The 25,082-nt window shown below is 54.0% G+C and overlaps 1 protein-coding gene and 1 pseudogene across 2 annotated transcripts in view; one reads left to right on the top strand and one right to left on the bottom strand.

Annotated features, from left to right (window-relative positions):
• Nucleotides 1–2,044: 2,044 nt before the first annotated feature.
• On the top strand, nucleotides 2,045–11,191 carry LOC100972800 (galectin-9B-like; annotated as a pseudogene).
• Nucleotides 11,192–12,678: 1,487 nt separating this feature from the next.
• Nucleotides 12,679–25,082, bottom strand: part of NOS2 (nitric oxide synthase 2) — a 37,197-nt gene continuing 24,793 nt past the window's right edge. The window contains exons 16-26 of one of the 2 annotated variants that reach the window (XM_034942227.4): nucleotides 24,873–25,047; nucleotides 23,603–23,735; nucleotides 22,413–22,491; nucleotides 21,438–21,619; nucleotides 19,882–20,045; nucleotides 18,699–18,906; nucleotides 17,051–17,138; nucleotides 16,530–16,651; nucleotides 15,937–16,085; nucleotides 14,788–14,982; nucleotides 12,679–13,266 (exon numbers count right to left, since the gene is read on the bottom strand). In XM_034942227.4, coding sequence (XP_034798118.1) covers nucleotides 13,159–13,266; nucleotides 14,788–14,982; nucleotides 15,937–16,085; nucleotides 16,530–16,651; nucleotides 17,051–17,138; nucleotides 18,699–18,906; nucleotides 19,882–20,045; nucleotides 21,438–21,619; nucleotides 22,413–22,491; nucleotides 23,603–23,735; nucleotides 24,873–25,047 — 1,603 coding nt within the window. In that variant the 3' untranslated portion in view covers nucleotides 12,679–13,158. The remainder of the gene's footprint in view (nucleotides 13,267–14,787; nucleotides 14,983–15,936; nucleotides 16,086–16,529; nucleotides 16,652–17,050; nucleotides 17,139–18,698; nucleotides 18,907–19,881; nucleotides 20,046–21,437; nucleotides 21,620–22,412; nucleotides 22,492–23,602; nucleotides 23,736–24,872; nucleotides 25,048–25,082) is intronic. The other variant, XM_034942228.3, reaches the window with a different exon arrangement.

Here is a 25,082-nt window from a genome sequence, read left to right as displayed (position 1 = left end):
TGGTGGGTGTTTTCTGTTTGGTCTGCACAGTGTTTAACTTGTTATTATAGGAAATTCAAACATGCAGAGAGAATTGTACCATCAACAACACACACCCATCACTCTGCTCCAACAATGATCAATTCAGGCCTATCTTGCTTCATCCTATACCCTCCCTCGCTTGCTTCCCTTCCCACCCTCAGATATGTGGAAGCAAATCCAGAGATACCATTCCATTGCAAATATTTCATTTTGTATCTCTATAATATGGGAATTTGGGGAATTTCATTTGAGACAGGATCTCACTTGGTTGCCCAGGCTGGAGTGCAGTGGCATGATTGTGGCCTCAACCTCCCAGGCTCAAGTGATCCTCCCACCTCAGCCTCCCAAATAGCTGGGATTAAAGGTGTGTGCCACATCTGGCTAATTTTTTTATTTTTTGTAGAGATGGGGGTCCCACTATGTTGCCCAGGCTGGCTGGCCTCAAACTCCTGGTCTCAAGTGATTGTTTTGCCTCGGCCTCCCAATGTCCTGCAATTATATATGTGAGCCACTGTGCCCAGCCAGGAACTTTAACATAATCCTTTTTGACAAAAATTTTCCTCTAAGAAATTAGAAAATTTTACAGAAAAATAAAAATCCAGACTTCTGTCTTCTCTTAAAAATTTGGAAGCTCTGCCAATACTGGTCCCAGATGGCAATCACTGCTTAGCACTGAGTAGATGTTGACTTTTCAGATGAGGGGTGTGATGTCTACTTTGCCACAGTCCCCACCACTCCCCGACCTGGCCATCTCACCCATACACATCACCTGCCTGGCTCCTTTAGGCATTTAATTTGTGTAGGAAATTGACCTAAAGGAGATATTAGAGAAGACATTAAAAACTTGAAGAATGTGAAAATCAGCCAGGAGATAGAACTGTGCTTTAATGAGAGTTATAGAACCACACTGGATATGAGGCATTTTGGGAATAAACTTTGAAAATTGGAAGTACCAGTTTGTGAATTTTGCTCAGAGAGATCAAGGTGGGGGGTGGGTGACAGTGGTGAAGCATCTCCTATGTGCCAGTCTCTTTTACCACAGGCTGTTTCTCACAAAATCATGAATCATATGCAGTAGGAGAAACACCTTCGTATTTTACGGATGAGAAAACTGAGGCACAGAGAGGTGAAGTAGGCTTCCCGAGGTCACTCAGGTCATGAGCAGCAGAGCTAGGATTCAGACCTGGAGTTGGCCTGACTCTAAAACGATGCATGCCTCACCACGGCCCATTGCTCCTTTAAAGAGCCTCGGAAGAGAGAATTTGACAAAGTGGTTGCCCATGGGGCCTGGGATGGGTGGGGAAACCACGCTAGGCCTCGGGGCTGCTGAGGGCCTGAGGGAAGGAATGGGGAGCCCGGGCACAGAAATAGAGGAGGGGGCTGCCCCACGGCTACAGAAGGCATCTGGGAAGACACTCTGCTGAAGGTGGCCAGCAGGGCAAAGGTCACAGTGGCCATTGTTATATGGTGGTGGTGGGGAGAGGGGGATGGCTTCTTCTTAACCTTCTCGGGTGAGTCGAAGGTTTACCCTCCAGACCCTTGATGGGTCCCTTATGTCCCTTGGGCGTCCTGAGTCCCCAGCCAGGGCCCTGGGCGCTTTGCTGGGAGCTTGACATAAGGTCCAGCAGCCCCCATTGCTACCTAATTCCTTAGCAGCCCAGGGTGTCTGCCTGCTACTTCCCTGCCTGGAAGGAAGGCCTTCTGCCTGGTGCATTCCTGCTGCAGCCTCCACTGTCTCTTAGACTCTCACACAAGCTCAGTTCCCTGTCGCGTCCTCTCAGGGCCAGGCTTCTCCTTATCACAAGCTTAGACTGTCTGAGTAACTAATTGGATTTGTGTTTGCCTCCACACAGGACCCTAAGACCCGTGGAGCTGCGACTCCCTCTGTACTGGTCACAGCCGCACCCTATCCCCTTGCATGGCGCTGTCAAACCCAGGCCGGCCACTGACTAGCGCTGGAGGGGAGCAAACGGGAGGCCGGCCACCTGACTGATGGTCCCACACCTTCTCCCTGCAGGCCGTCTCCTTTTCTGGGACTATTCAAGGAGGTCTCCAGGACGGACTTCAGATCACTGTCAATGGGACCGTTCTCAGCTCCAGTGGAACCAGGTGTGTGTATATGGATGGAAACGTTTCACTCCAGCCTCGTCCCTTAGTAAACCACTGTGCCTGTGAGCCTGGGTTAGTTCAAACAGCAACATCCAAGCTCACGTGCCTGGCTCAGGGGAGGCCCAATGCGTCCCTAACCCATGCCACAGGGCAGCACTCCACAGGCACAACCTGCACCCAGGGGTGCCATTAACCTGGACTCCAGGATGAATGGGGCCCTGGGAGCTGACAGTCTAAGGAGGGCGTGGGATGGTCAGAGTTGGATGATTATGTTCTGGGTTGAACCTTGCACACTGTGACTAAGAGTTGCAAAAATCAAACTTCCTCCATTTCCCGTAACTGCTCTCATCCACTCTGAAGCTCTCCTTCTGCTGATGTGAAAATATTGAAAATTGACATTCAAAGTAATTTGGTCTCTTTCAGTTTCAAGGCCTTTTCTGGAAACTACTAAGTCAATTCAACATACTAACATTGTATCAGGGCTGTTTCCCACCCCCTCCTCCCTCCCAAGGTGGGCTGTCTGCGAACAGAGAGGAGCTTACATAGCTTCTCAGTGGCTGGGAGGGCTCTAGACCCTCACGCAGGCCTGGCTGACCCCTGCCGAGGCACCCTGATTGGGTGACACAGAGGTGTGCAGCTCTCTCCTGGTTGGGTGGGAGACCACAGGGTGGCTTGCTGAAGTCTGCGGGGCCCACAGAAGAGCCTCTGGACTCATGGTTCTCCCACAGAAGCCTCTCTGCCTCAGTCCCAGGGGTCCTCTCCTTAAGACCTTCTGGGCCTTGCAGATCCCAACTCAACATCAGTTCGGCCACTAGATTCTTGCTGACCTCCCCCAGGAGATGCCAAGGGCAGGGAGGCCCTGATCCCCCTGAACCCTCCAACCAGGGGAATCAGGACCACACCCCTGATCTTCCTCCGCTTCCTCTCTTCCTCTCCCTCGGCCTCCCCTACCTCCCAGCACCAGGAGGGCTTCCGACTCCCATCCTGTCGAATAGAGACAGATCCTACCTCAGAGGGCCCTCTCCTCTCGGGAGCTTTCTGTCTCTCCCTTCCTTGGGGCAGGAATTTCCAAAGAACTACAGGGATGAAGCTGAAGGGCTCCAAAAGAAAAAAATACATTCAGAGGTATTTCGAATGTAATCATCTCCATTTATTCATTTATTCATTTATTCATTTAATTAATTATTTTTTTTCTTTTGAGACAGGGACTTTTTTCTTTGACCCAGGCTGGAGTGCAGTGGTACGATCATAGCTCACTGCAGCCTCCAATTCCTGGGCTTGAGCAATCCTCCCATCTCAGCCTCTGGAGCAGTTGGGACTACATGAGTGCACTATGATGCCCAGCTAATTAATTTTTTTTTTAAGTAGAGATGAGATCTCGCTGTTGCTCAGGCTGGTCTTCAACTCCTGGGCTCAAGTGACCCACCTGCCTTGGCGTCCCAAGGTGCTGTGATTACAGGCGTGAGCCACTGCGCCCGGCCCCAATTTCACATGCTCTTTACATTTGTTCTCTTCTTTCCCACTTAATCAGGCTTGTGCTAGCCTCCAACAAGTGTCCACTGGCATGGAAGGCTCTCTCTTCTAGGTGTGCTTAACAACTTCCATCTTTGGTAACAATTGGTAATCACTTTCCAAGACCTATGCTTCTTGTTTGCTAATATCAGCACTTTTCCTTAAGCATTTTCTACTTATTTTTAGAAAATCATACTGTAAAGGCAAAATCCAATAATTGCACAAAAACACATTAGATCCAAATTAGAGAAACAAAAAGATGCCAACCAAGCAGTCTCTGCGACGCAAGTTGTATGCAAGATCCCAGACAAATGCAAGGCAGAGGCACCGAAGCCCTCCTGTGCCTGTCACTGGCAATAACCCATGCCACAGAAGACTATTTGCTTTCCCTGGGCCTAGGTTTGCTGTGCACTTTCAGACCAGCTTCAGTGGAAATGGCATTGCCTTCCACTTCAACCTTCTGTTTGAAGAGGGAGGGTACATGGTGTACAACACGAGGCAGAAAGGAAGATGGGGGCCTGAGGAAAGGAAGATGCACATTCCCTCCAGCAGGGGATGCCCTTTGACCTCTGCTTCCTGCTACAGAGCTCAGATTTCAAGGTGAGCAGGAAACCCCTCCCCACCTCTCACCCCCGGGTCCCCCAGCTCTATCAGGCGAATGGGCTTTAAGTAATCACCTTGATTGACATTCAGCCAGAGTGATGCTACTATACAGATAACACAATCATTTCCTTGTAAGGTGTTACTCATGGCTGCCTAGTCACCTTATGCACCTTTATCTGAATCTACAGGTGCACCTGCTGCTTCTTTTACTCTGAAAATAAGAACTAGAGGAGTCATCACGTTGCTGTTTGGTGGTGTGTGTCTTTGAATTCCAAGCTCATGCCATTCCTCTGCTATCACTATACCTCCTCTCCAGGTGCCTGGTAACATTTATTATTCAGCGACATTGTTCCAGCCTTCATCCAGGGTCTATTAAGGGTATAGTTTTGTAAGCAAATTGCAAATTACCTTTGCAAGAAGAGTAGGTCTCTGGGCTTGAGAAGCCTGTGGGTAAGTCAGTCCGAGTATGCTTATCTGAGATAAGGATGTCCCCATCCACTCAGTATGCAACCTGAGGTCACCTCTCCTCTGCTCCCCATGAGCATTTTATGCATATATAAATAATACCCCTGCAGCCATAAAAAGGAACGAGATCATGTCCTTTGCAGGAACATGGATGGAACTGGAAGCCTTTATCCTCAACAAACACAGGAGCAGAAAACAAAACACCGCATGTTCTCACTTATAAGTAGGAGCTGAACGATGAGAACACATGGACACAAGGGGGGAGACAACACACCCTTGGGCCTGGTGGGGGAGGGAGAGCATCACGAAGATTAGCTAACAGATGCTGGGCTTGATACCAAGGTGATGGGTTGATCTCTGCAGCAAACCACCATGGCACCCGTTTACCTAGTTAACAAACCTGCACATCCTGTACTCATACCCTGGAACTTAAAATCAAAGTTGAAGGGGATGGGCACGGTGGGTCATGCCTATAATCCCAGCACTTTGGGAGGCTGAGGAGGGCAAATCACTTCAGGTCAGGAGTTCAAGACCAGCCTGGCCAACATGGTGAAACCCCATCTCTACTAAAAATACAAAAATTAGCTGAGTGTGGTGGTGGGCACCTGTAATCCCAGCTACTCAGGAGGCTGAGGCATAAGAATCACTTGAACCACTGCACTCCAGCCTGGGCGACAGACTGACATTCCATCTCAAAAAAAAATTGTTCAAGGAAAAATAAATAATAAATAAATGAAACCCCAGGTGAGCTAAGACTAGAAAGACAAACCTACTGCAGGAAACAACCAGAAGAATGAAAAGTCCAACTGGAGCCCAGTAGAGACTCGGGTTGATGCACTTCAGGTCACACACACGTTCCTGTAACTGGCCCCACACTGAAGACCAGACTCAGGTCTTCATTTTCTAGAAAGAGGGTCCAGGAGCTCAGGGGTGGTCCCCATCCCAGCCTGGGACGCCTCCCCCAGAACACGTGCTCTCCTCTGGCAGGTGATGGTGAACGGGAGCCTCTTCGTGCAGTACTTCCACCGTGTGCCCTTCCACCGTGTGGACACCATCTCCGTCAATGGCTCTGTGCAGCTGTCCTACATCAGCTTCCAGGTCAGACTGTCCACCTGGCACCGGCCCCGGGGCTGGGATGCAGGGCCCAGCGTAGCTGTGCTTAGGCCCTGCTGGGTGGACCCAAGCCAATCTCCTACCCAGGTCACTCTGGGGACAACCTCTGCTTCCCTGTCCCAGTACCTGCCCTCCCCTTCTCCTCTGTCACTCTGCCCCTCCTTCTGTGTTACTGTCCCTGTCCTTGGTCTGCCTTGGTCTCCCAGACTCCTCAGCTGCCCCTTTCTCCTCACCCCTTGATTTCCACCCTGGTTAGGAGGCCATATTGTTCTAGAAAGAACACAGGCTAAGGAACCAAACTGAATCCAGTCCAAATTCCCAGCTCTGCCATTCGTCATCTGTGGGATCTTAGACAAGCAACTTCACCTCTCTCAGCCTTGGTTTCTTCATCTGTAGAATAGTCATTGCCTGGCCCCCATGGGTGGTTGTGTGGTTCAGTGAGGAGACAGATATCAGAGGTCACACAGTGGCCCCCCTGGGCCCACACCAGGGTCTGTTTGACCTCTGTGTTTTAACAACTTTGAATGTGTTGCCAACATCTAAAAGGTCAGGAGAGCCAGGTATGGTGGTGGAGGTCTGCAGTCCTGGCTACTCAAGAGGCTGAGGCGGGAGAATTGCTTGAGCCCAGGAATTAGAGTTCTGCCTGGGCAACATAGCAAGACCCTGTCTCCAAAAAACTTTGTTTAAATAATAAAATAAAATAAATAAAACTAAAGAAGTTCAGGAGATACCAATACCACGTGAAAAATGGGAAGATTAGGGTGTGCTGGGCCCACATTCCCACAGGGCACCAGCAGCTGGGTGGGAGCTGCTGTTACCCTTTTGGCATTCGAGGCTGCTCCCTGAGATCAGCGAAGCACACAGTAAGCCCTCAGCAAATCTGGGCTTCTCACCCTTTGGTCCTCATCTCTCATTCCCTCTTTCCCTGACTCCCTCCCCTGTGGGTGAATGGGGAGGGAAGAGCTGGAGGGAGACTGCACCCCTGCTGTGCTGCTCACCTGAGCCTGGCCCTTTCCCCTCCCACCTCGGCGTGGCCCTAACCCCCTTGCCACATCCCCCTGCCTGCCTGGTCTCTCCCTCTTGCCCCTGCCTCTGCCTTTCGGCTTCTCCTTGGCTCTATTAATGCTTCTCCTCACTGCCCGGTGCCTTTTGTTTTAACAGAACCCCCGCACAGTCCCCGTTCAGCCTGCCTTCTCCACGGTGCCGTTCTCCCAGCCTGTCTGTTTCCCACCCAGGCCCAGGGGGCGCAGACAAAAAGTGAGTTCAACACAGAGGCCCTGGGTGGCCGAGCAGACAGTAGGAAGGACCGAGGGTCTGAGAGGCTGGCCCCAGCCAGCAGGCCACTCAGGGCCTACAGGCCCCGTCTTGCCCACTCAAGAGTTCCCTGTCTGTCTGCCGGGCACCCAGAGCTGGGGACCTGGGGGTCTCCCTGAATTCTTCATTCCCCCTTCTTTACGTCTGTCCAAGGCACCAAGGGGCCCGAAGCCACCGACATGGCCCAGGCCTCCGGGATTCCTCACCATGACGACAGGGGTCCAGTTTCCCCACCCCCACACCCAACCACTGTCACAGTGGTTCTTATAAGCACTTAAGTTCTTATAAGTGCTTCTTATAAGCAAACCTGATCACACCCTCTCCCTGCTTAAAAATCTTAACAGCCCCCAGCCCTTCAAATAAAGCCCAAATTCCCCAGCAGGGCATACAAATTCCTCCCAGTCTGACCCCAATCCACCTCCCTGCCTCACCCCCAAACCACGAAGTTCACGCAGCCTCTGCAGCTCACTCAAGGCCCTCTCGGGCCACCATGTTTTTGCATATGCTGTCCCTGGTCCCGGAAGCATCCTCTGCCAGCCTGCCCCCAGCACACGCCTAATTGCCCTTCCATGCTCTGCCTAAGTGTCGCTCCTCTGGGAGTCCTCCCCACCTGGAATATTGTTGGACGCTCCCCCATGTCCCCACGGAGTCTGTACGTATCTGTGCCATGCCAGTTCACAGCACCCCATTGTAACTGTGTTTGCGTTGTCTGTCCCCGTCACTCCACCCCCATCTCCCTATGCCCATGAGGCTTCAGAGGGCCGGGACTGTGCCTTGTTCATTTGCACTCAGTGAATGAATGTGGAATGTGGTTCACACAGCCAGGGAGAATGGGATACCAGCCAGGGCAAGAACAGGCTACTGGGTGGGGCAGGATCCAGGACAAGGAGGCGAGCAGCCCTTCCTCTGGCCACTCAAGTAGTGGGGACTGGGAGGAGGGGCGCTTTGTCTATGCAGTCTTCTTATGGCTCATCACGGTACAGACAGGGCACCTGCCTCCTGCCACGCTGACTTCAGGACTGGTCGAGCCCCAGGGAACATTTGCAGGGCAGCCCAAATTTGGCCCTGGCCCTGGCCCTGGCCCTGGGGAGGATAGAAAGTGTGCTGGATACAGTCAGACAGAACTGGCTGCCATTTTGGATTTGATCCCTTCCACCTCGGCGAGCTTGGGCAAGTTGCTTAATCTTTCTAAGCCTCATTGCCTCACCAGGGACACAGGAGCTGAGGCTGCTTCCCTCATTGGAAAGCACTGAAACCCAGGAATCAGCCCACAGTAGGCCTTCAACAAATACCACTTCTCACCTTAGTGGTAAAATATGGCACTGGAAGTAATGCTCTTGGCTGTGGGAGCTACAGAGAGCAATGAGGTCTCTATCAAACCCAGCCTCCTCTCTCTCAAGAGGAACCAGTGGGGATACCCTACCCCCCAACCGCAAAGCCCTGTGCACCTGGGGGTAAAAATCTGGGTGCCACGGGCTCAGGAAGGCTTTCTTGGGAGCAAGAGGGAGGTGGGTGTGTCTGGGGAGGCATTTCTGAGCACAAGAGCCTCCCTGGAGTTTTGCCACCATCTCCTCCCATTCTGTGGTGCCCGCGATAACCACCATTCTGACTCTCCTCACCCCTCCAGCCTCCCGGTGTGTGGCCTGCCAACCCGGCTCCCATTGTAAGTCTCTTGCTTTCTTTTTGGATCGTCCTCATTTTGGCTTTTCCGGGCTCATGGAGGAGGCAGGGCCAGGCGTTGGGCCTCTCCCATTGGGAGTAGGGAGGGCACAGGCCAGGCCCTTGATCATCTGCCCGGCCTGGTGAGGTTGGGGGTTGGATGTGGTTGGCTGGCCGTGATGAAACAACCTGAGTTGCCACCCCGTGGGCAGCCACGGAAGACCATGCCCCACATTCACTTCTGTCACCTGCAAAGGGAGGCTAGGCTGAGAGACGTTTCCCCGAGAGGAAAGATGGGCCAGAGCCACCAGCGTCCCCATCTGTCTTCTCCAGGTTTCTAACCTTTGCCCCTCGCTCATCCCCTTGAGAGAAGAGACACCTGTGCCCACCCTCTGTGGGGTCTGTGGGGCCATTGGGCTTGTTACGCCCCCCGGAGGGTGCCTGCCATGTGGCGCCCTCTGGTGGGAGCTGGTGGTTTTCACACGTGAGAGCCTGGGTGAGACCTGGTTTCTTTCTTCCAGACCCAGACAGTCATCCACACAGTGCAGAGCGCCCCTGGACAGATGTTCTCTGTAAGTCTACAAGTTCTGGTCAGTTCACAGCTGCACAGTGTCCTCCTTCACCAAGAACTAAATTCCCTAGAGCGCTAGAGTTGGGAAGAAAGCGGTTTAGCAAGGAGGATGGGGACACTAGGAGCTGAGTGCTTGGCTCAGGTGACATGTGGCTAAAGCTGTCCTTGGGACAGCAGAGATTCTGGAAGAAGCAGGATTTATCCAGTGGTGGAAGAGGCAAGTCCCCTAGAGACCGGGAGGGAAACTGGTCCGTCTGTCACCAAGTGGGGAGTGCAGTGGCCCCAGCACCCGGATGTGAGGTTCCTGGCCCTGCATCCTGGGTCCCCAGGATGTCACTACTGATCATAGGCTTAAGCTCTTCTCCTGCTAGTGCAAATCAGGCCGGAAGCTTAGCGTTAGTGGGGCTGCCTGCAGAGGGGTTGAGGGGCAGGTGACCGTGGTGTGGTCTGGGAACACGGCAGGAAGTTCCAGGAAGGCTAACATGAAAAGGGAGGTGGATGGGGGAGTCCAAGGGCCAAAGGCTCATGAGGTCAGCCTCACAGTGGAGCCCCTCTAGAATGCATGGGTGCGCGTGGGTGAGTGCTCGCGCACACATGTGCTCTCCCATTGAATTTCCCGGTTTCTTTTCAGCAGACTCCCACCAACCCACCTATGATGTACCCCCACCCCACCTATCTAAGTGGTTTCTCAGGGAGGGCGGAGGTTCTGTTTCTGGTGGGCAGGCTGGGGGTGAAGGGCCACTTCGGGGGTATCCACTAGCCTTGCAAAATGAAAAGCGAAGGGCTTTCAAAATGGTAAGCTGAAGGGCTTCAAAGCTTCCCAGCGAATTAGAAGACTGTGGAGAGGAGCTTTCAACCTTAAAACTGTCGTGTCAATATAAGCGCATTGCATGGCCCTCCCTTTTCACCCCACGAGACGAGTCTTTTTGTGTTTGGCCAAAGTTCCTTTCATGACACTAATCTAAGCCCATTAATATGAGGAGCACTGCAAAGTTTTCCTTTGGCTTTTATGGAACCAAGTACAGATATCGTTGGTTTCTTCTTAGCTGACAGCCCAAATTCATGGGACCTGGTACAATCTTCCCTTTTGTGTGGTGGGCTGCCCTGGCTGCCACTGGCTGACCCATGCCTCTCCTTCTGAAAGCCGACGCCTTTTGTCACCATCATTCCAGGAGGGCTGTACCAATCCAAGTCCATCATCCTGTTGGGCACTGTCCTGCCCAGTGCTCAGAGGTAAGCTAAGGGCTCCAGTTGACCTCTGGGAAGAGAGAGCCCTTCAAGGTGATTCCAGCCATTCCCCTGGCTTTGGGCAGGCTGTGGATGACGGGGAGGAAATAAGGCCCAGAACTCAGTGGACAAAGGTCCAGGTGGGCTGCCCACCCCAGGTTCCACATCAACCCGCACTCTGGGAACCACATCGCCTTCCACCTCAATCCCCGTTTTGATGAGAACGCTGTGGTCCACAACACCCAGATCAACAACTCTTGGGGGTTTGATGAGAGGGGCACAGCTGGGGAGAGGTGGGGAGTGGGCAGTGAAGATGAAGCCCCATGCTCAGTCCCCTCCCATCCCCCACGCAGCTCCACCCCAGTCTCAAGCCACCAGCTGTCCACTCCTGGTGGGAGGTGACATCCTCAGCCCCTCCCCTCTGACCTTTAACCTAACTCTCACCTTGCACCCTGCATCAACCCTTCACCCCCTCCTGGAAAGCCAGCCTGATGGCATCCCACTGGCCTCCACCAACTGACCAGAGTGTTCTCTTCAGGGGACTGGCTCCTTTCCCAGTGTCCTTAAAATAAAGAAATGAAAATGCTTGTTCCCACATTCATGTGGGTTGACCGTGGCTTCTTTAATTCATTTGGAGACATTTTGGAGTCTGTGGAATCGGGCGGGGGTGCTGCTGAGAGGAGTGGGATGGGAAAGCATGGACTCCCTTTGGGCAGGGGGTCCTGACCTCACACCTCCTCCCAGAGGGTCCCTCACAAATCCCACGAGGGTGTTGGAGAAAGCAGGCTGGGGCTCTAGCCTTTTGGGCAGGAGTCTCGGACACAGGAAGGTGGTAATGGGGTACCCCAGGAAACAGTCCCATGCCTCCGAGATGGGAGAGGGGCTGGGGCAGAGCCTGTGAGGGCCACAGCAGGGTCAGAGCTGCCTCCTCAGACCTGGCGTCCCAGTGGGAGGAGGTGGCTTGGGGAGGGGGGTCAGGAGAAGCCAACCCGAAGCACCGTCTGGGTGTGTGTTCCATTGTGGGTCTCCCCGGCATTAGGGGTTAGGGCTTGCGTGGGAAAAGTGGCTCAGTGTTCATGTGTGGTGTTCTGCCAACCACTGGGCCACTGCCCAACAGCCCAGCTCCGCGTCCACGTGATGCCAACACATCCTGCTCAGCCCAGCAAGAATCCAGTTCCTCAGGCCCCATAGTAGTCCTCAGAGCAGTGGCACCAGCTGCATCCGGGAGTTTGTTGGAAACGCAGCATCCCGCGCCCCACCCGACCTGCGAGGTCAGAGTCTGTTTTCACAGGACCCCAGACGAGGTGCGCACATTAAAGCTGGAAAGCCCTGGTCCAGAGCGGACTCCTGGCCTTGTTGCTGAGATGCACGGCTGTCGCGCAGGGCATGGAGCTTTCCTGGAGCCTGAGGTTGGCACTGCCCCTTCTCCTGCCCCTGAGATGCTACTGCTAGAAGGGGAAGGTGGCGGGCAAGGGGGTGAAGTCAGCCAGGGCACCCAGGAGGCAGAGGCCAAACCTAAGCTGGGAGCCGTGTGTTGCCAGGACCCCAGTGGCCGCCGCTGAGCTCCTTTTTTGGTTCTGACCAGGAGAAGGAAACGGGGCCCACTCTCCTAAGAAGGCTTCCTTGGCCTGCTCCAAACCCAAGAGGGTCCCCAGTCCCTCAGGCGAGGATGCTGTGGCCCACACTCGCCTCGACACGCTGCCTTCCCGGGGACCACATCCGTACTGGCCAAGGCACAGTCTCGCATGAGACTGGTGGCCCCAGAGCAAAACGCTTTCTAAGACAGTGTCCAAGAAGAAGTTCAAGGCCTTCCTCGAAACACTGGCCTTATGCGAAAATCCCACCCTCACCAGACCCCGTTTCAGATACTTTGTGTGGGAGGCAGGCCTGCGCCTCCTGCCCTACCACAGGTCTTTGGACCAGCACGAAGCTCCATCTGCTGCTGTCACACCTGGCAGCCATTTCAGAGGAGCCATGGACTGCCTGGGGTGCCCCTCTGTCGGGGATCTGTCCAGGCTGTGACACCCACCAGCTCCCCACTCTGAGAAGAGCTTTCCCTACAAAACACCCACACACGCATACAGTGTGATTAAAATAAAATGCAATTCATGTAAATATCTCCATCAAGGAATCATACAGGGAAGACCCAAGTGGCCATGGGGAACAGACTGGGTGTTAGTTTTTTAAATACAGAGGCATAAATAACTGTACACAAGGCAGTTAAATACACAGTGGTGCGATAGCACCTCCTGGTGGTCACTTGAAGTGGTGCACTCAGCAGCAAGTTCCATCTTTCACCCACTTGCCAGGCCTGGCATTTAAGATTTCGTCTCCAAGGGACCAGGGAGGCCCCAGTTTGAGAGAGGAGGCTCCGATCAATCCAGGGTGCTACTTGTTAGGAGGTCAAGTAAAGGGCTTGATGGGGAGCAACGTTGAGGAAATAAGACTTGAGGCTGGGGGATATCACTTTCCTCCATCTCCCCAGGCCCTGTGACCTCGGATAATGCAGAGCTGGCTCCATCCTTAAGTTCTGTGCTGGCAGCTTTAACCCCTCCTGTGGGCCCTCAGAGCGCTGACATCTCCAGGTTGCTGGGCTGCACCGCCACCCTGTCCTTCTTCGCCTCGTAGGGAAATACAGCACCAAAGATATCTTCGTGATAGCGCTTCTGGCTCTTTTAGGTAAAAACAGAGAGCAACGTGTCAAGTCCAGGCTGGGATGAGCCCCTGGGGTTGCCCAGCTTCCCTATCACATGGACCTTCATGAGCCATCTGTCTTCCCAACTGTTAGATTGTGCTTGAATCTGGTTTAGACAGTAACCCCGCTCAGCACCTGCTCTGGTGCAGGCCCGCTAACCATCTCCAAAGCTTTACTTAGCATACCCAATTCCTGCCCAGCACTCATCCCCCACCCAAGATACTCCAGGAAGTGTGAGCTCTGAGATAAATATGTTTGAGAAATGCTACGTCCTTTCTTTCCTTCCAGCCTTGAAGGGTCCTGATGAACAGCAGCATGCTGAAGGCTCCCAGAAGTCTTGTAGTAAAGCAACGTGTTTGCCTTGCCTTAACTAAGCATGTCCCAGGCTATTCGACCTTGGAATCTTTTTGATGCCAACTGTCTACCGACCCACTGAACACATTTGGGGAAATGCCTGTTATCTCCTCACTGTTCTTCAAACACGCCAGCTTAACTCCCACCCCCGGGGCCTTTGTACCCGCTGCCCCTCCAGAACAGCCCAGAGTGTTTACTTCAGTATCCACAGGGCTCCTCCTCACCATCTCAGGTTTATTCTCAGATGCCACCTTCCAGCTCTGCCTTCCCTGGCCACCCTATTTAAAATTACACTCCCCAGCGTTCCCTGGGCTGTTTCCTGCTGTTTTTCTCTGAAGCACTACACCTCTTTCTTGTCTGGGTTTGTCAGCCCCAGTAGAATGTAAAGAATTTTTGCCTGATTCATTTACTGCTCTATCCCTAGCACATAGTAGGTGCTCAATAAATGTTCAGTTGAAGGTATGAATGTGTCTTAGGGAGAGTATGGAAGTGACAATCACAGGGTTTGGAACCAGAGAGAGGCAGACTGAACTCTAGGCTCTCACATTTACTGCTGTGGTCCCCGTAGGCCCCCTTCCCCCTGTAAAAGGGGGTGCCTCCCTCATAAAGTCCTCGGCAGGACTGAATGAAATGTCACATGAGAATCCTTGGCAAGCAGTATGCCCAGTGTAAGCCCTTGATAAATATCACTATTATCTTCATCAATAAAATGCAAGCCCTTCCTGCTGGGGGGATGAGGGTGAGCAGACACCAGCCTGGGTGTAAATAAGAAGTGTGAGGTTCACACGAGGCTGACGGGGGGCAGCCTTGCTCTCCCCTGTGTTCACAGCCTTGCTTTGGCCACACAGACACTTTCTGAAAGGGGGGTTTGGGGAGAGGCCAGGGAGATTCTCCTGCCCCCATTCTACAGATGGAAAAATGGAACACATTCACCCGACTTCTCAAAGCTGCCAACCAGTCCAGGATGTGCAGTAGGGCCTTCTGACAGCCCACCCAGCTCAGATCTCAGCCACTGCTAAGATTCTCTTGGGGTCCAGAACCTTTCTGGGCCTGATTCCCCTGGGTCTACCTGCCACCCCTGGTCCTGGCTCCAACGGCCTGTGCCCTTGGCCGGCACCTTCAGCCCACACACCCACTACTATACCTTGAGCTGAAAGAAATAGTCCTCGACCTGCTCCTCATTCAATTTCAGCTTGGCAGCCACCAGCTGCTTCAGGGTATGGGCCACGTCCCGGGCCATGCGCACATCCCCGCAAACATAGAGGTGGCCTGGCTCCTTGTGGAGCACACGGAGCACCTCGCTGGCCAGCTGCTGCCGCAGGATGTCCTGAACATAGACCTGAAACCAGAGGAAACAGTGGGTTCAGTCCTTAGCTGCTCAGGACAAGGCTTGCAGGCACGCCTGCTGTCCTCAGGGAGGCGGGGAGAGGGGCACTAAGGGGTGAGGAGTGAGTTCCCTCCCAGCCAGGACCTTGCATGGGGCCAGGCTCAGGATGAGGTGCATGGATGCCCCTGGGGCTCGGCTGGGATTAGAGAGATAAATGCTGGACACAGTCCTGCCCTCGAGGGGCTGACCATCCAGTGGGGATCCCAGACTGTCTCTGAATTTGCCATGCTTCAAAAAGGCATCAATGAAGGCAGTCCCCCTGCCCAGGGCTCTGCCTACACCCCAGAAAAGGGAGCCTCTCAATGCAGACTACCCATTAGGTCTCTGCAGGGTATGGATCCCGGGCTCCCCAGATACAAGGTCCAGGAGTCAGTCAGGGACTCTCTGCTCCTGCTCCACACAGGATGCCCAGTGGCCCCAGCACTGGGCACAGAGCACTGGGCCCAAGAGGTGCCCTGATGGGACAAATGTGTGAAGGCCGAGAGTCTATTCTGACACCCCAGGCTCAGGGGGTAACGCGGCCCTGGGGACAGAAGAGCCCCTCTGATGGCCGTGGTGGAAGCATCGGCCGCCCTCCAGCCTTGCAAGGCTTGAGCGTAGCCAGCCTGGACCACCTCTCCCCGGCCAGTCGCGTGTCCCAGGGGGCCTGCTGGGGACCTTCAGCAGGCTGGGCTCTGGGGTTAACCCGCGTGTGACCTAGGTTAGTCCTGAACCTCTCCAGGTCTGTCGCTTCTGCTGTATGAGAGGGTGTAACGCTCTTCACAGCATCACTCTGATGGTTGTGAATTACCAGCATTTTCGAGCTCAGGAGGTGAAGGCTCGGGGAGGCGAGGGGCCTGTGGGGACCCAGGGCTCACAGTGGAGCTTGTGTGTGTAATGCTTCACCTGCTTTGAGGCTGCATTTACCTTGGGCTTGCCAGGCAGGCGGGAATAGGCTGTGTGCACCGCATGCAGCACCCCCTTCTGGGCCATCTCCAGCATCTCCTCCTGGTAGATGTGGTCCTCATCTGGGCGGCGGCACCCAAACACCAAGGTCATGCGGCCTCCCCGCACTCCTGCAGGAGTCCCGGGCTGTTGTTACCATGTTGGCCACCAGAGGGCGCCAGGGCTCCAAGCCCAACTGGAATTCTCACTTCACTCCCACTAGCTATTTAATAGCATTATCCCCACTTTACAGATGAGGAAACTGAGGCCCAGGGCATTCAGATCACTCATCCATAGTCACAGAACTGAAAGTGCGGATGCAGAATTCCCTCAGCCAATCGGAGATGAAAAGCAGGGACTTTCCTGTTACCTCCACTCCCAGGAGAGGGAGCCCTGGCTGCTATGCGGGAGACAGAAAGGCGGCCATTCTAACCCGCAGAGGCCCGCACAGGGAAGCAAACTTGGGAGGCCTTCCCTCGAGAGAGGTCAGGAACCGTTTGTGGGGCTGCAGTTCTGCTCCTAGGCAGGCGCTGGCCCCCTGGTGCCCCTCCCACCTGGGAAGCCTCCAGCCTTACCCTTGTGCTGGGAGTCATGGAGCCGTTGCTGCCAGAAACTGCGGAAGGGCGCGATGCCTGTGCCAGGCCCGATGAGGATGCAAGGATGGGAGGGATCCTCGGGGAGGTGGAAGCCGCTGGCACTGAAGAGGACAGGAGAAGAGGGGGCCAGTCCTCAGACACCCCAGGCCCACGCACACACAGGATGGCTGGGGAGCTGGGCCTGTGGGAGGCGGTCGTGAGGGGGTGGAGAGGACAAGAAGCTCCTATTTGATTTCCCACGTCCTGCAGGCTGCTTCACTTCTGTCCAGGCACCAGCACCTCCCCCAGGTCCTTCTGAAAAAGGGCCAAGCTCACTGGACTCTTGAGACCCACCTGTCATCGCTGTCCCTGCTACAGGCAGCCACACCAGTGTGACCCCAGTGCCTTCTTTATGGGCCAAGGGGCTCCGAGCGTCTCCTAAACCCCAGATCCCTCCCTTTCCTCCCGGAACTCCCAGGGGTCGGCGGCACCACAGGGGACAGAGTGGAAGGGGTGCTTACTTCCGCACAAAGCAGGGCACTGGGTCTTGGGGCTTCAGGCTGTTGAGCCATGTGCTGCAGACGCCGTGGTGCAGGGGACCCTGGCCATCTGCAACGATACCACAAAGTGACCAACTTCCCCCCACTGCCCATGCGCAAACTGTACCAGCTGCTCCGCCCACACCACGGCCTCCTTGGACGCCCCCACTCAGACACTCTCAGGACTCAATGAGCAGCTGTTTGTCCTCCTGGTTCTGAGATGCACCCTCTGTAAGCGCGGAGCTGAGGAATGTTGAAAGGGACTTAGAGAGGCTGCAAGTTGCTCCTTCTGCCCAAGCAGAAACTGAGACGGGGAGAGGAAAAGTGACTTGAAAAAGGTCACTCAGGTCGCGGTGGAATCAGGTGGACAGCTCAGCTTCCCTGACTCCTACTCCAGTGCCCCTTCCAAAGACTTTCTCCGGGAACACTCCCAGCTCACCACTGAGCTCCACTGACAGCAGCATGAAGTGGCCCCTCAGGGTGGCTACTGCTGTGTGTGCTCATGAGCATGGCCCTTGCTGGTAGCAACCCTGGGTGGTGGATGAGCTCCGCGCATTTCAGCCTGCTCTGACACCTCGCTTTCCTCCTCAGTGGGCCCTCCTGGGCTTGTAGAAACCCAGGAGGTCTCTCTGGGTTGTGTTCCCTTTACAATGGCCCAGCACTTGAAGAAGGCCTCCAACCAACTGCAGAGGTCCCCCTGGTTTTCCTCGGGATTAAATTTTGATCTCACAGGACACGTCTGCCTCTCCTCTCCTGGTCTGGGTGGCTGTTCTCTAGCAGGGCAAATAGAGTCTCTGCCAAGGTTTTAGAAACTGTGTTTTTGCTTCTTGAGGACAGAGGGCTCGGAAGTGTGGGCAGCTCCCAGCTTTGCCAACCCAGGCAATGCTCAGTTACAGAGGGCAGGGCAGGGGGCAGAGGGCAGGGGGCAGAGGCCAGTGGTGGAGCCGAGACCACCTGGACGAGATGTTGGCCTCCCGCTCTATGGCAGCATCACCCCCCGCTTTGCTTCCCTCAGTGACCCTGACCTTTCCTTCTTGGCTTCAGCACAATGAAAATCATCTGATTATTTCTATGCCTATCTCTCCACTGCTGCCTCTAGATGCTCCCTGAGGGCAGGGCTGATGTCTGTTGTATTTCCATACCCACCCCAGTGCCGGGCACCCACTGAATAGCTCAGTGAGTGAATGAATAATCAATGCGGAATCTCCCCTGCGTTCAGGCTGCATGATTGGGAAGACTAAGAACCACTGGCCTCCTACCAAGGGTTGAGTGCTCTTCACATCCGATCTCATTAAATTGTCCCAAGAGTAGTGGGACAGTGGAGTGGTGGAGGACTTGGACTCAGCAGTTAGACTATCCAGGTCTGAATCTCAGCTCTCCACTTACTAACAGTGTGACTTTCTGTGCCACCTGTAAAATGCACACAGTGCCTACCCCACAATGTAACTGATCATATACATACAGAAGGCTCGGTTTAGTGCCTGGTTCCTAGAGATCTCTCCCACACACCTCCTAATACTGTTAACAACTCGGCTGTGGGTGTTCCCTCCCTCCTTGAATCCGAGTTGATGAACAGATGTCCAATAATGGGCGGAGCGGGGCTGTTCCAGAGCCTCTGCCCCCGGCTCACCTCGGGTGTGGTAGGTGACCACGGCCACAGTCAGGTGGATCTCCGTGGGCGTGTGATCCCGGGAGGAGCTGATGGAGTAGAACCTGGGCTTCAGAATGGGGAGCTGGGAAAGCAGGAAGCCAGCAGACACCCGCAGGGACGGGAACTCCTCTAGCACCTCCAGGAATGTGGGGCTGTTGGTGAACTTCCACTTGCTGTACTCTGAGGGCTAAAAGCCAAGGGTGATGTCAGTGACTCAGGGCACCTGTCCCGCTTTGGGGAAAAGACTGTCACAACCCAGTATTCATTCATTCATTCACTCACTCAACAAACAAGTCCATGTGCCAGGCACTGTCCATGGTGCTGAGACTACCAAACTTGAGACGAAATAAGTGCCTGTCCTGGAGGAACTCAGTCCAGTACATTTATCTAACTTGTGTTACCTCCACTGTCGGCAACTCATGGGCAGGGGTCAAATCTTTATTGTAATTTATTTGGGGCAAGGCTTTGGAACCAATCAGACCTGGGTTCAAATCTTGGCCGGGTGTCCTCACTAGCTGTGGAATCTTGTCCCAATTACCCTTTGTGAAACAAGGATAGTATTGCCTGTCTTGTGGGGATGTTATGGGAATTAAATGAGAAAGCATGTGCCAAGTTAGTACATTGCAGCCACAAAATAATGGTGGTGGAGGTAGCTTAAATTGAGATAATTAGCTATAATGATGATGATAATAATGACAACCAGTGCCTTTTGCAAAGACTTGGAACCAGACAGTTGCAGGTGAGTTAATGCATTCTCTCATTAACTTATTAATTCAGCTCTCCATCTGTCACTCTGCCCATTATGCCCATTTATCCATTCATCCACACCATCCATCCCCCAATACATCTTAAGTGACAAGTTTATTCCAGTTTTGGGGAAAGCAAAGACGGATAAGGACGGCTCTCCTTTCTAGCTAATGTTCAAGGCAGTGCACTCTGGTTGCATCCTGCAGACACTTGGAAAAACTCAGTTCACTCAACACAACTGTGTCCTAGACATGGGCCAGCGGACGATGCCTGGCTTCCCACCAGCCTTTGACAAGTCTCACTTTGGGAACCTGGTGTGGATCCCTCTTGAAAGTTAAAACCAGCTCTGGACTCTGGCTCCCCACATGCTGGGACCCCCCACATACCCCCACTGCCCACCAGCCCTGATCTTCACCTGGCAAAGGGCCTCCAGCCTCTGTCTCTCAGTCGCTTCTGTGGCCACCTGGGCCAGCTTTTGGAGCAGCAGCTGGGTTGGGGGTGTGGTGATGTCCAGGAAGTAGGTGAGGGCCTGGCTGAGTGAGCAGGGGGGCAGCCTCTTGTCACTGACCCAGTAGCTGCCTGGATGGGGAAGGAAGGTGTCAGGATGGAAAAGAGGCCCCATTCAGGATTCTCAGTAGGTAGAGAGGCCCCCAGGCAGACACCCCCTATTCTCCAGCTGCAGGGGAAAGGAGGCTCTAAAGACCTGGCTCTAAGAGCAAAAGGCAGGAAGAAGGTGGCACATAGAGAAAGGACTGCCAGGGAAGGCTGATCACCAGCCCCCAAAGGGGCAGTAAGTTGGCGTGGTCCTGATAAACTAACCATGTCCTTCTCTGGCCCAGACCTGAACTTTAGCAAGACACTCACTGGTGATCTACAGACTCACAATGACTAAATCCACCGAAGACTAATGGATACCTCACAGCCAGTTGTTCACTTAGAGAGAAGCCCATGACTGCAGTCCCCTGGGTGCTGTACCAAGATGTGCTGGGTGAGCAGATGAGCCCAAAGGGAAGTCCCAGGGAGCAGCATGCAGGGCAGTCACAGCACAGACCCTGGGGCCAGAAGACATGGGTTCAAACCCTGGCTCCCCACTTCTGAGGTGACTGAAGCCTCTGGGCCTTGGCTTCCCTCCCTGTGAAACAGATCTGATAGCACAACCTATCTTGCTGGGTTGGCATGAGCACTGAATGAAATTGTGCCATAATAGTTGGTGCTGTGCCTGGTACACAGATGCTTTGTAAACACTGGGTAAAAATATGAGCATGACATTCTCTCCTCTGGGACAGAGTCCTGATGAACCACATCCATCACCCTACAGTCACAAGGGCAACTGTCTTGTCGTCCCCAGGTCTCAGGTTCTCTCACTTTCTCCTGGACAGTGGGGGACACTGCCAGGCTCTGTTTCTCTGATCCCACTTTCTTTTTTATTTTTTTGAGATGGAGTCTCTGTCACCCAGGCTGGAGTGCAGTGGTGAGATCTCATATCACTGCAACCTCCACCTCCTGGCTTCAAGCGATTCTTGTGCCTCAGCCTCCCGAGTGGCTGGGATTGGGATAACAGGCATGTACCACCATTCCTGTCTAATTATTTTTGTATTTTTAGTAGAGACGGGGTTTTGCCATGTTGGCCAGGATTGTCTCAGACTCCTGACCTCAAGTGATCCACCAGCCACGGCCTCCCAAAGTGCTGAGATTACAGGCGTGAGCCACCACACCCAGCTCATCCCACTTTCTGACTTTGGCCACTGCATTGAGGGGGATGTTGTTATCATTAGGGAAACTAAGGCCAAGGGGCCATGCCTTATGGGCTGGGACTGTTTCCGCAGCTGCTTTCACATAAGCTTTGGTGGCCCGCCCTCTCAGCAGGAAGGACAGGGATGGCTGTCACCGGCAGGCCCAGGCTCAGCCCCTCAGCCAGGTGGGGCGGCCAGAGGGTGCCAGGCAGCACTGGCTTTCTAGCCCGGGGCTCACCACTCTCATCCAGGGCCTCCAGGTGCACTGTCTGGTGGGGTGTGGGGCCATCCACCACTCGCTCCAGGATGCCTTGGACCAGGGCCGGCTGGTTGCCTGGGCAAACCCCAAGGTGCTCCCCCGGCAGGTAGTTCAGGCCTTGGCCATCCTCACAGGAGAGTTCCACCAGGATGGTGGCACGGCTGGGGAAGGAAAATGAAGCCTCAGGTGACATTGCAGGATTTCCTCCAGGGCTCCTTGATGGGCAGGCAAGATTTCCCAGGAAATGTGCCCTCCTTTCATTTTCCTGGCTGGTTCCACAAGCTGGGCCACCACCCTGAGCTTGAGATGAGGCATCCCCACAGGCAGGGGTGCTTAAGAGGGCACCAGGAGCTTCCCTCTGGGGAGGAGGGGGGCCCGCCCCTTCCCAGCAGCCCTTGGAGCCCCCCGAGGGCTTGGCTACAGCCTCTGCCTAAAGAAAGCATCCGCCTTGGACATACATGGATATCAGAAGAAACCTTTCCTTGTTGCCAGGACAAACCCTGTTCTTATTAGAACCAAGGCCAGTTTTCCTAATGCATGCGGGGAGGACAGCACAGATCAATGAAACCTGCAGATAATCCACAACGCTCTTTCCCAGAGCTGGGAAATTTCCTTCCCTGCCAACACTTTTTCTGAAAGTTCTTAAGAATGAATCAAACAGTTTAAGTCTCTCTTGCACTCTCCTTTTAGTGAAAGAGTTCAATGAGGAAGGAGAGGAAGTGGAGCAGATGCTTAGAGTCCAAGCTGGAAAAGTGGCTCGTGGTTAACCAAGAGTAGACGTAAAAGCACAGGTGGCCGCAGGTTACCAGGTGGGCCGGTCCTACCGACAGTGTGGCTGCTAATGCCAGCATATGCTCCTCTCCTCTCCCTTCAAAGACTGACTTCTTCTGATCTTTCATTCATTGAAATAAAATCGACAGAGTATCACTCACGAAGCCCTGCACTTTCCCTTACCTGGATGTCGGACTTTGTAGATTCTGCCGAGATTTGAGCCTCATGGTGAACACGTTCTTGGCATGCATGCTGCTGAGGGCTGTGGAGGACACAGAGACGGTGAAATGGCAAAGTGGCTCTTGAGCGTAGGTAGGGGAAGCCCCCAGATGTCTGAGTCAGTGACATCTGAACACCACCCTTGGGGCATCCTGCTGAGGTGGCCGTTGGGTTTTTCTTTTTCTTCCTTTTATTCCACAAATAAAGATCCTTGGTCCAGGCCGGGCATGGCGGCTCATGCCTGTAATCCCAGCACTTTTGGAGGCCGCGGTGGGTGGATTACTGGAGGTCAGGAGTTTGAGACCAGACTGGCCAACATACTGAAACCAGGCATGGTGGTAGTGCCAATAGTCCCAGCTACACGAGAATCACTTGAAGCCAGGAGACGGAGGTTGCAGTAAGCGGGAATCGCGCCACTGCACTCCAGCCTGGATGACAGACCGAGACTCCGTCTCAAAAAAAAAAAAAAAAAAAGCTCCTTGATCTGATACAGGGCAGCTTCTAAGTATTGCTTCTAGGTGTTGGGAAATTCAATTTAGGAACCTAAAAATGGAAAGTCCCGGGACATCTCCATGGCTTGGGATCCACAGGAGAGCATCGTTGACGTTGGGGATATCTTAAATATGCAGAAACCTTCAGGACTATCTTAGACAGGGCACAGGGCACAGCACCTGGGGGTGCAGAGTGGAGAGTTCACCACTACAGCCTGGAATTGCCTCTGTGACACCTTCTCTATGACACTTGGCTGCCTTCGCGGCTGGAAGGCTGGGGCTCAGACCCCAACATGACCACAGGCTAGCAGCTTGCTTCACCTCCTTGAACTGCAATTTCTCCATCTGTGCCTTTCTCCCAGGAGGAGTGTCCAGGCTCACTTAGCCCATGTGGGCCAGGAGCCCCGCACAGTGCCTGACACACAGTAGGCCCTTGGCGGATGCTGATCCCTTCTGTCTCCACCACCCTCCTGGGGCTCCCTCCTGAAACAGCCTCCCTCAGCACCTTGAGTATTATACCCTAACAGGCTCTTGCATGCAGTGAGAGGGAGGCCCCGAGGCCAGCTGTCTCTGTTCAGAAAGACCTGGGAGTCTCCTTGACCATGGGCTTAGGGCTCAGACCCCAACACAAACAAGCCCCATGTGCTGCAGAGAAGCAGGTACCTTTGCTGAGGTCCAAAGGCTGTGAGTCCTGCACGAGCCTGTAGTGGTGCGGGTCCCAGGTCACATTGGAGGTGTAGAGCTTGGGGATCTGAATGTGCTGTTTGCCTCGGACATCAAACGTCTCACAGGCTGCCTAGAAGAAGGTGGAGTAGACTGCGGTTAATGGTCAGCAGCAGCAGCATCCCCACCACTGGGGCTACCACTTTTTAGGCCCTTACCATGGGCCAAACACTGAGCCGTGTGCTTCGTGTAACTTCGAAGCACACTTACCTGATAGGGTGACAGCAAGGACTCAAAGAGGTGTCTGGGCTTGGCACATAGTAGCTATTGCTACTATTATAAATATTGCTTTGTTTCTGTTTTGAGACAGGGTCTCACTCAGTCGCCCAGGCTGGAGTACAGTGGTGCCATCATAGCTCACTGAAGCCCCAACCTCCTGGGCTCAAGCAATCCTCCCGCCTCAGCCTCCCGAGTAGCTGAGACTACAGGTACCCACAACCAAGCCCAGCCAATTTTCTGTATTTTCGGTAGAGGCAGGTTTCACATGTTACCCAGGCTAGTTTCGAGCTCCTGGGCTCAAGCAATCTGCCCACCTCAGCCTCCTAAAGTGCTTGGATTGCAGGCATGCTCCACTGTGCCCGACCATTATGAATGCCAATATTGACATGATCTTGTTGTATCCTCATGCCCACACTGGAAGAGGTCTGATTGCTCCTATGTTCCTGGTGTGGAGCCACATGGAGGAGGCCTGGGCTTTGGAACCAAGCCTGCCCCGATGCAAGCTGATGCTCCTAAGCACCACCGCTGAGTGATGCTCTGCATGAGTGACAAGTTCCCTAAATGACTGGGGCAATCACAGCAATAAAGAGCTATGGAGATACTGAGTGGATCCAAAGTGGATCCGCCATTGTGTGGTGCCTGTCCCCAGGCTCTCTATGGCTGTGCGACTGAAACAGACACAGTAGTTAAGAGGTGACCTAGGTAGTCAGTGGAGGAAAGACCTTAAACTAGAAGCTCCCTAAGGGCAGGGGGTTATCTGTGCCACCTTCTACCCCAGAGTTGTGTGCATAAGGTGGAGCTCTTCTAGGGGGCTGAGGGAGAGCAGCCGTGACCTAAGCCCTCAGGTTTGTGGCCCTGGCCCATGCCTGGGACCACATCTACAGGACCACAGGCAGAGGTCATGCCACCTGGGACGCCCAGCACAGATGTCCTAGGCATGAATGCACCCTGTCATGTCCCTGCTGTGGGGCAGCTCTGGCTGGGAACTGACCTTGAAGGTTTGCACGGCCCAGCTGCGGAAGGCGTCCTCCTGCCCACTGAGCTCATCCCCTTCTCCCATCGGGGTGAGCTGAGAGGCCCCCAGGTGGGACAGCTTCTGATCAATGTCATGAGCAAAGGCGCAGAACCGAGGGTACATGCTGGAGCCGAGGCCAAACACAGCGTACCTGCCCGAGGACACACATAGAGACACATGTCCCAT

The sequence above is a fragment of the Pan paniscus genome, chromosome 19 (assembly GCF_029289425.2).
Source record: "Pan paniscus chromosome 19, NHGRI_mPanPan1-v2.0_pri, whole genome shotgun sequence".
NCBI classification, from domain to species: Eukaryota; Metazoa; Chordata; class Mammalia; order Primates; family Hominidae; genus Pan; species Pan paniscus.
This window is presented reverse-complemented; position numbering and strand designations above follow the sequence as displayed.